A 10,527-nucleotide genomic window follows, 5' to 3' on the forward strand; every position below is an offset into this window, starting at 1 on the left:
TTTTATCCCTAAATTCTACAATCCCCGTAGATGAACTCACAGCAGAAACCTTCTACCACTTTAGAACCTCTGAACTCTTCAATATATGAACGCCACCCTTCTGATGCACAAATCCCAATACGTGACTTAATCACCAGCTAAAAGAAGATTGTTGGTTGCAAAGTTTTTCACTTCATCAACAATGAAGATCAAGAAGCACTTGGTTATAAAACCCTAAGGCACAAAGACGCAGTAGCTCCTTTCAGAGAGAATAAGACATTGGTCACCTTTTGCATATGTTCTCCTTGTATTCTCTTATGTGACAGCCTCTAAAATAAGCCTTATATAGGTCTAAGGTTGTGAGAAAAGAAACCCTACACATACATGTTATCATGGGCTGAAAATCAGATCTGAAAATCTGAAATTCGTAAAGCTCAACAGATAAGGTGTCGAGCAGGTGTTGAGCTAGGTGTTGAGGAACATCTCAACCGATCCACCAGGTGTCAAGAAGCTATCCAGGAGACAGAATATTTCTCGATCAATCGACCAGCTATCAAGAAGGTGTCGAGATTGCGATAAGAAACACCTTAAGAGACTTGATAGATAGCCTAGCTGTCGAGCAGCTATCGAGCTTTAAAAATTAGCACTTTTTCACTTAATTCTTGGATAGACTTGCATGACTTTAACACTTGAACTTGAAACAAGTATTCTTGAAGTATCAAACACATCCTAGATCTACCCAAATACAAGTAAAGTGCATTTTGTCAAAAGATTAGCCAATTACATAAAATCATGACATATGGTCTTAACATGTGAAATACATATGTCCTAACAATACCATGACTCCCTTTGTAACCTTCCAGGTACCACCAACAAATAGTATTACATGTCCTTCATCATCAAGTTATCCTACAGAAATCAGATTCCTCCTCAGGTCAAGAATATGTTGAGCCTTCTATAGTAACCAGACAGACCCATTGGGAAATATAATCTAAACGTCTTCCATACCCACAACATCCAAGGCTTCTCCATCAGCCAAATACACCTTACCAAAATCACATTCAACATAGTTCTATATGATTTCTTAGTGTGGAGTGGTATGAAACGAAGCTTCTAAGTCCAAAACCCAATCATCAAATGGACTATCTATAGCATTAGCAGAATCATCATCATTCTTCTTAGGGCTTTTGCAGTGCCTCTTAAAGTGGCTAGCTTTGCCACAGTTCCAACATTGTACCTATTGGCCAAATCTAAATTTACTTTTGTTTCGATTGGAATATCTGGATTTTGATCTGCCCCCGATTTGAATTTCTGTCATTACCTCTACATCTTGTCTCAAGGTTTAGGGTAGAACTAGACCCTATTGTTTTGCCTACATCTCTTCTGTGAATCTCCTTAGCTAGAACTAGATCTTGTATGTCATTGTACTTCAGCTTTCCTTTTCCAATAGAATTGCTCACTGTCATTCTCATAGCCTCCCAACTGCTTGGCAACGAAACCAAAATGATCAGTGCACAGATCTCATCATCAAAATCAATTTCTACAGAAGATAGTTGATTTGTGATGATGTTAAATTCATTTAGATGTTGTGCCTCTAATGCATTCTTCGCCATCTTCAATTAAATAGTTTCTTCATCAGATGCACCTTGTTATTTGCTGACGACTTTTCATACATACCAGACAAAGCCTTTATCAAATTTACTGTGGTCTTCTCCTTCACAACATTGTGTGCAACAAACCTTTACGGAGTTAATTTGATAACTCCTAGTACATGTCCGTTAAGAAGAGTCCATTCATCATCTTTCATAGTTGCAGGTTTCTCCCCTAAAAGTGGCAGGTGCAACTTCTTCCTATAGAGATAGTCCTCAATTTGCATTCCCTAGAATCCAAAGTCTGTGCCATCAAATTTTTCTATTCCAGACACCTTTCTTGTTTCCTCTTCCATTGCTCCCACTCAAACCAAACCCTAGGCTTTGATACCAATTGATGGGAATATGTACGAAATTCCCAAATTTGTGCGATATAAAAATAGAGAAAAATATACGCCAAAGAAAAAATAATCACACACAAGAAAACATTTACGTGGTTTGGCAATTTGCCTACGTTCACAGAGTTGTAGGGATTTTACTATTCTTAGGGAAAAATTCAAAGTGCGGTAGTACAATTTTCTCTCTCTATAAACAAAATCAAACCCTAATCTCCAAAACAATAGTTTTTATATCCTGCGCACAAGATTCACAATGGGCTACAAAAAAGGGCCAAAAATTTTTCTCGGAGGCAACTTGAGGAGGCTTGTCCATGGAGTGGAGGCTTGGGCCTAAGCCTCAAAAAATCTCCTATTAAAAACTGTAATAATATTATTTCAAATCAGGTCATAACCCGGATTAAACACAACTAGGCTCCACAAAGCCCAACAAGAGATTAGTTTTCTTCTTTCCTCTCAAAATGTCTAAGAGTAGTTCTCCATAACTAAATAAATCAACTTTTGTTCAAACAATACCATTCATAACATATTCCAAAGACGTACAATTGCTAGAATAAGAAATTAAAAAAAAAAAAATTGAAACCATATCCTAGCATGAGATCTTGTTTTTGTAAGACTAGGTTATTATCAAACACCTAAAATACTTTCTAGCACGAAACTAGATCAATAAAACAAGGTTTTTGAAAAATACATTAAAAATTTTCCTAGCATGACATTCCGAACCAACGGCTTAAGTGATTATTGCCCAACCCAAATTGGCACTTTAAGAGGTTATAGTTGACCCCAAATTGATACCTTAGGTGCTAATTGTTCACTCTGAGCCCCTTGAGCGGTAGTCATTCACCATGAGTCAACATTTTAAGTGGTTTGAACTCAAATAATCACATTCCGCATCATATCTCTATGATTATGAGTTTTATTTGGTCATTAAATGTGGTGTTTTCTTGTAGCATCGGTGTTCACTTTCATAAAATCTGCCACTGGGGCATATGTAGGCACCCAATTTTGCAAACAATCAAAACCATTTATTTCAAGCCACACAATACTCAAAAGTGTAAAATAGTCATTTTACAAGGGTGAAAAAATTCCATGATTGATCTAACATCAAAATCTTCATCATATCAAGCCATCATAAGATTAAAGGGTAAAATGGTCTTTGAGTCAAAAGTCAAAGTTTTTGCTTGGTTGTCCTCAAGTTGTCTTTGCTTTAACTTAGGGTGTTGGACTATTTTTTAACCACATAATTGTCTATTCCAAACTGGAGAAGTTTCTTAAATAGTAGTATAGATACCTTTGTAGTTTTTTTTTTAATATATATTTTATGTATCTTCCTTGAGATTTACAAATAAAAAAATAGAAAATAATATTCCACATGAAAATAAGATTAAAAAAAAGAAAGATATTTAGGTGAATATGTTAGACTTTTAAAGAATATAGTTTGTATTCCTACCAAAAAAAATAAAAAAAGAGAATATAGTTTGTATTTGGAGTACTTGTTCAATTAACCTTGAAAGCTTTCATCCTCCACACACACACACACAAAACTTGAAAGTTTGAATAGTCTATTCCAAACCGGAGAAACTTCTTAAACAGTAGTATAGATAACTTTGCAGTTTTTTTTTTTTAATATATATTTTATGTATCTTGAGATTTACAAATAAGAAAATAGAAAATAATATTTCACATGAAAATAAGATTAAAAAAAAGAAGAAGATATTTAGGTGAATATGTTAGACTTCTAAAGAATTTAGTTTGTATTCCTACCAAAAAAAAAAAAATAAATAAATAAATAAGAGAAGGAGAATATAGTTTGTATTTGGTGTACTTGTTCAATTAACCTTGAAAGCTTTCTTCCTAAAAAAAAAAGAAAAAAGGTGAGCTAGGAGTAATAGGCCACTATCATTCATTCGTTCCACATTCCTGAAGTCATCTAGTGTTATAGGCTGAGCCCTTAGAATACCAGTCCAACAATCCAGAATAGCTTGTTTCAATGCCTTGAGAGTTGAGAGTAAGGACCATCTTGTTATAAAACTGTTATTCATTATTTTGAGGTTTTGCATAATGAACCTCAATGAATCCAATTAATGATGCCTTTATTCATTATTTTCACACCTGTACCAAATATTGCTAATCATCTTTGTTAATAAATCATTACAAAGTGCAATTCATAGAGTCATAGTGTACATTGGGATGGATTGTGTGACTGCTTTAATAAGAAACGGTCTTCAATAGTCCTAAAAGCATCTTGTTTGGACTTCCCAACAAAAGAAGGCAACCTCTAGTATTTATCATGACCTTTAACTTTGGGAACCCTTAAAAGGTTTTTATATTGCTTTTCATATTAACCTCAGTATTCTTAATGAAGAAAATTGTAGTTTTCTCCCTATTAAGCTATTGACTTGAGGCCTCTTCATGTATCTATGGCAACTTGCAAAGTTTGCTGTAATTTTTTCATATTAGCCTGATAAAATAAGAGGTTATAATCTAAAATAAAAAAGAAGGTTAAACAAGGTTCCCTTTTCTTGTTGTTATTCCTCTATGGGTCACCCTATCCAGATTCCCTTATGGAAGAGGAAAAGCTATAGGGCTCAATAATTACTACTACAAAATAAGATACAGTAGTGATACATATCACAATCAATCTAATCTAATTAAATCAGTTAACTCACACAAGCATTATTAATTCTTCTCATTACTTTTAGCAATAAGAATTAGAGATTAACGTAATGAGATATAGGCAGATAAGTATATAACCCTAATTTAAAATTGTAATAAATCATTGAACCAATCCATACAAGCTTGTAAAGTCATAATCAAGTATAGCCCCTATCACAAAGGCATGTATATTCATACTAGATTTTCATACATAACTCGTGTAATTTAGTATTTATCTGGCATCCAATTTTGAAATTGTGACATTATTTATTGAATAATTTTTTGACTTATTTTCTGAAATGTCTAATTCTTTTGTGATTGTGTTGATAAAAAATGCAGGTTCTTTCGGAGTAGATAGTTGAATAGTTTCATTTGCAAGAAAAGAGACAACATCTACCATAGTGGGTCTATCTGTTGCTTGATCTTGTACGCATAAGAGACCAACATGAATGCATCTCAATATTTCAGATGGAATGCATGACTCATCTAGTATTGCTGGGTCTATAAGCTCTAAAGCTTTACCTTCATTCCATAACTGCCATACCTGATACAAGCCCAATTATTCATTAATGTTAGCTATTAAGTTCAATATTCCATGCACATGATAAGAAGAGTCCAGAGGGAAACTTACATATCCTATAAGGTTGAGTGGATACTCAGAGTGATATCGACTATTATTTTTCTTGCCACTGATTATTTCTAATAGTAAAACTCCAAAGCTAAATACGTCAATTTTTACTGAAACAACACCATTCATTGCGTACTCTGGAGACATATAACCACTGAAATAATAATTGACAATAAAATTTAGTCTATGAACAAGCACATATATTCACTCACACACACACAAAAATAGAATTCAATTATGCATGCTTTAAAGGAAATGCATACTTACTATGTTCCGACAACCCTATTTGTGTTTTCTTCTGATCCTTTCAACCCAAATATTTTTGCCATGCCAAAATCAGATTTTTTCGGATTCATCTCCTTATCAAGCAAAATGTTGCTTGCTTTTAAATCCCGGTGAATTATTGTTACCCTTGAATATTTGTGGAGATAAACAAGTCCTTGAGCAATGCCTTCAATGATGTTGAAGCGTTTTTTCCAATTTAATAAATACTTTTTAGTAGAATCTGACTCATAGTAGAAAATAATAGCAAGAAAATGATAAGTATACTTAGAATAAAAGAAAACAAAAATATCATCATATAAGCAAATTTTTGTAGTATGAGCATATGTCCTACCGAAGAGGAGGAAATCTAAACTTTTGTTGGGCATGTACTCATATATTAGTATATTTTCTTCTTCTTGAATACAAAATCCTAAAAGTCGGACAAGATTAATGTGTTGGAGTTTGGCAATGAGAACAGCTTCATTCTTGAACTCTAACAATCCTTGTCTAGAACTTCTCGAGAGTCTCTTAATTGCTATTTCTTTCCCATCAAGTAATTTACCCTGAAAATATATTGTGTTAGTCATATTTAACTCACATTACCTTAAATCAATCTCCACTTGCATTATTTAATTTTCTATCAAAATTCTATCTAGCACTTGGGATGCGGCTCAAGTGCAAATTAATTGGTCAAATTGGATTGGCTAGCCTTGATTAGGTCTTAAGTTTAAATGTTGAACCTAACAAAAAATAAAGAGATGGAATAGGTTAATTTAAGGTTGTAGATAGATATGACAAATTAAATTGGACCAAGATTCAATAACCGGCCCATCCAAACCGGAATGAAAAGATAGCGTAGTTGTAAAGTGTAATAGAAAATATTAGAAATTGTAACTCCTTTGAGTCTAATTAGTTTCTGACTAGTACCCAAAGTAACCTGACCATTTCATCATTACCTTATCATAAGCTTTTTAACAAAAAATTTTTATTGACTCATTTTCAATATACTTGGTATATTAACAATATATTAAATTTTATACATTGTGAAAAAAAAAATACTAATGATATTACTTACCAACTTGACTAGCAATTATCAAATAAATGTTATTAGTGTCAAATCTATTACCTCATTGAGTTTTTTTTTTTTTTTTTTTTTGGGGCACATATCTTCTTTTTAATTATCGATTTTTTATTTACATAAAATTTTAATTTTTAGAGTTGTATATATTGTATGTGTGGTGCCCCGCACCAATTAGGAACTTAAATTAAACTAGGAACCTTTAATGGTTAGTAATGGAGGGTTAAATCTTAATCACTATGGATCATTCAACTAAGTTTGATACTTATATATATATATATATATATATATAAGTGAATGGCTAATTGTATTTTGATTATATACTATGTAGGTACAAAGCAATATATGCTATTATATTAAGTGGTTAAGTTACTATATATATATATATATATAGTTAGTTAGTCTTGTAATTAGCTGCTTAAGGGAAGGGTATTTTAGTAACTTCATAGACACATGAACCAATAAGCTTAAGACACTTTGCCCAATCTGTGAGAGGACACTTGTTCTCCTTACCATGCATGTGAGACATGTAGCAAACCACATATTCAAGTGAGAAACTTCCCTAGCCGGCCAAACAAACCAAAATTCCTACCTCATTTTGCTCTCATTTCTCACATACAACTAGAAAGAGCTAAAAAGCTCAAGCTCTCTCCCTCTCTATACACACGGATCCAGCAGCAAAAAGGGGAAACTTTCTTCACTTTTTTCTCAAGTTTTCGCTATAATTAGTTCCTAATCTCTTAAAACCTTTAGCAGACGTTATAGGTTGAAACACTAAAAAAAAAAAAAAATTATGAGATAGAAAGGTGTGAAGAACTAACCTTATAAACTGGTCCAAAACCACCCTCTCCTAATTTATTTTCAGTTGAGAAATTACTTGTAGCATTGTAAATGCTTTTGAAGCTGAATGTTTGCAATCCATCTTGCCCATCTTTGCCTTGTTTCTTCACTTTGTCATGTACATTGCAAGTTATTGCATTACCTCCAAGTTCCATTACGAGAATCTTTTGTTTCTTTTTTCTCTCCCCTAATTAACATGAAAGCAAAATGTAACTTAAAAATATATTGCTAATTACATAAAATAAAATCTGTGGTAGGAGCATCGATTACCTTCAGCTTTTTGTTTTTTCCATTTTGAATGGTAAAAGAAGCACAAAAAGGCAATAATAATTCCCCCAACGGTCACAATGAGCCATATCCACCACCTACTTGCCCACCTGTTTTTTGAATTATCTACATTTGGACAACCAAATGTTTAATGTTCTACTAGCAATAGCATTTTCTTATCATTTACTATGCTTTAAGATGCCGGGACTACTTGTGCTTTAGAAAACAAAATAATAAGATTGATAAAACTCATTTTCTCTTCCTTCACATATAGGGGGCTTCAAATCTTTTAAGATTTTTCTCTTTGTTTTTATAAATTTTTTAAGTAAGGACTCTTTATCCACAATTTAAACAACACATAACTTTAATAATTGAAACTCTTATTTAGATAATTTTTAGGTTGGTGATTCAAGAATGAAGAAATTGCAACAAGGATTTTTAGTAATTGAGAGCAAGGGTAACTCTAGGACCAACGGGTGAAAGTTGACCAAGTACATTCTGAATAATTTATAATATATATATATAAATAAAGAGAGAAAGAGAGAGATGGGTTCAAGTTACACCTGGTGTAACTCTTTAAAGTTGCACATTTTTTAAACCATTGGATTTAAGTAGATTTAACGGTTAAAAAAAAAAACCTCATTATTACAAATATTTTTATAAGAATCTTATTATTAATTACCCTCATTTATTACCTTCTAAACTTATCTCTAAACTCAATAAATTTTGATGTCTGACTTTCTCTCTCTCTCTACGTTTCTCATAATATAAGAAATTGGCAGCCTTGGTTTCCAGCTGGTTTGAGAAAATAATATCATTTATCTTAATGATTTCTTTGGCCATATCTGCAGATGATACCACAATTGTTGGAGCACAGCCCAAGTCTAAGAACATTATAGGGCCATACTTCTTGGATAGGGCATGAAGGGAACGGTGTGGGAGTATGCCTAGTTGGTGAAGGTTACCAATAATTGACAGCTTTGGTGGGGATGGTGGAAATTTTGGTTTGCCACTTCCTAAAAACGTTTTTCTATTTTTGAGACAATTTCGAAAACTATAGCAGGACAGTACTATTACGTTTGTTTGTTTTTTTTTTGTTTTTTTTTTTTTTTGGGGGGGGGGGGGGGGGGATGAAGCTTATCTATTAGACTGCACGCTACTGCTAGTCTGCTATGCTATATATGTTGTCAGCAAAGTTCTTTATTTTTTGTAACAGACATAGAGAGAGAGAAAGTGAGGCCTCAAATTTTATTGAGTTTAGAGATAGGTTTATAATATAATAAATGGGGATAATTAATAAGATTTTAATAAAAATATTTGTAATAATAAGTGTCTTTTTTAACTGTTTGATTTACTTAAATTTAATGGTTTAAAAAATGTGTAACTCTTTAGAATTACATCAAGTATAACTTGAACATATCTCATATATATATATATATATATAAACGCGGAAGTAACTTTTGTTTGATCTCATAATATTATACCATATAATTATAAGTTGTTGAGACCTTATAATTTTACTTAGCATATTATGTATTTTTAAATAATTGAAAATATAGTCTAATAAACAAATATATATATATATATATATAATGATAAAATATATAATCATAATTATAATAAATAATTATCATAATTATTCAATTTCATATTTAAATTAAAAATACGGATGGAAAAAAAATAAATAAATAAAATCTTCAATACGATATTTATAGGGGAATGGGTGGTTGGATTTGGCGAGAATAGTTACTTGAAAACACGCTAACGATCGGGCTGCTCTTTAGTGGGATGAGAACGGTTGTGAATGCACTTAAGCTATCCTCGGACACCTCGTTTGCATCAAGTACGCTCTGTCCGTCCGCACCAAATCTATCAGCAATTGCAGAGATATTTTCCCCGGGGAGAACCACATACGTGAGCAAGTACTTGAAGCCGCTTGCCGTCTGGCTGAGCGTGGGACAAGCGCACCTGTGTGGGACATTTACATTCACGCCCATCCTCAGCGTCTTGTCCGTATTAGAATTCTGACGCCTCATGGCCTGGCAAGTGGTGAGACCCTGGTAGGTGTTGTTGGCAATAGTTAAATAGGTTTCGGATGCGCTCTGCACCGTGAAGTAGCTGTTTTGTTGGTAGTACTGACCCGAGCATGAACAGCTGACAGGGATGATGATCAGGGCTTTGGTTCTGGGCTCGGTGGGGATGGGCTGGAATTTTGTGATGCTGTTGATTTCGGCGATGACGGAGGCGTCGACGCTCAATAAGGAGCCGATGGACGCTGCAGAATAGTAAGAAGTAGTGGATCGGAACGTGAGGTAGGATTGGCAACTGGTTTCGACGCCGTTGCATCTATACCCATTCGTGATGTTTAGGTCTTGGTCGCAGGTGAACTGGTCGTTATTTAAGTAAGCTTGTTGGGCTTTTGATGGATGTTGTTTCAGCAACAAGACCAACAACAAAACGGAGCAAATGTAATATAAATTATATTTCTTCATATTCCGACTGCTCTTAGCAAATGAATATGCAATACAATTGTGAGGCTGAGGTGAAGATAAAAGATGGACAGAGGAGAGAGGTAAAAAGAAAAGAAAAACTATCTGGCAAAATCTTGTGACAATAAATGTATCTTGTGACAATAAATGTGATTGATGTGTATATATATATATATATAAATAAATAAAGTATTACAACATTTTTAAATATAAGACACTCAAAATATATATATATATATATATATATTTATATATAAAAAGTATTACAGCATTTTTAAATATTAGACACTCAAAGGAAGAATTGGTATCCTAAAAGAGAAAGGGTCGTGTTACCAGGTGTTGT

At 33.2% G+C, this 10,527-nt stretch overlaps 1 protein-coding gene and 1 pseudogene across 2 annotated transcripts in view; both read right to left on the bottom strand.

Annotated features, from left to right (window-relative positions):
• LOC126724707 (G-type lectin S-receptor-like serine/threonine-protein kinase CES101) overlaps window positions 1–1,592 on the bottom strand; it is a 33,969-nt pseudogene extending 32,377 nt beyond the window's left edge.
• LOC126725479 (G-type lectin S-receptor-like serine/threonine-protein kinase CES101) overlaps window positions 1–10,225 on the bottom strand; it is a 93,087-nt gene extending 82,862 nt beyond the window's left edge. The window contains exons 1-7 of one of the 2 annotated variants that reach the window (XM_050430241.1): window positions 9,446–10,225; window positions 7,699–7,821; window positions 7,410–7,615; window positions 5,863–6,073; window positions 5,514–5,751; window positions 5,250–5,400; window positions 4,737–5,162 (exon numbers count right to left, since the gene is read on the bottom strand). In XM_050430241.1, the coding sequence (XP_050286198.1) occupies window positions 4,851–5,162; window positions 5,250–5,400; window positions 5,514–5,751; window positions 5,863–6,073; window positions 7,410–7,615; window positions 7,699–7,821; window positions 9,446–10,187 (1,983 nt within the window). In that variant the 5' untranslated portion in view covers window positions 10,188–10,225 and the 3' untranslated portion in view covers window positions 4,737–4,850. Of the gene's footprint in view, window positions 1–4,736; window positions 5,163–5,249; window positions 5,401–5,513; window positions 5,752–5,862; window positions 6,074–7,409; window positions 7,616–7,698; window positions 7,822–9,445 lie in introns of those variants that run through there. The other variant, XM_050430240.1, reaches the window with a different exon arrangement.
• Window positions 10,226–10,527: the final 302 nt, after the last annotated feature.

The sequence above is a fragment of the Quercus robur genome, chromosome 5 (genome assembly GCF_932294415.1).
Source record: "Quercus robur chromosome 5, dhQueRobu3.1, whole genome shotgun sequence".
NCBI lineage: Eukaryota > Viridiplantae > Streptophyta > Magnoliopsida > Fagales > Fagaceae > Quercus > Quercus robur.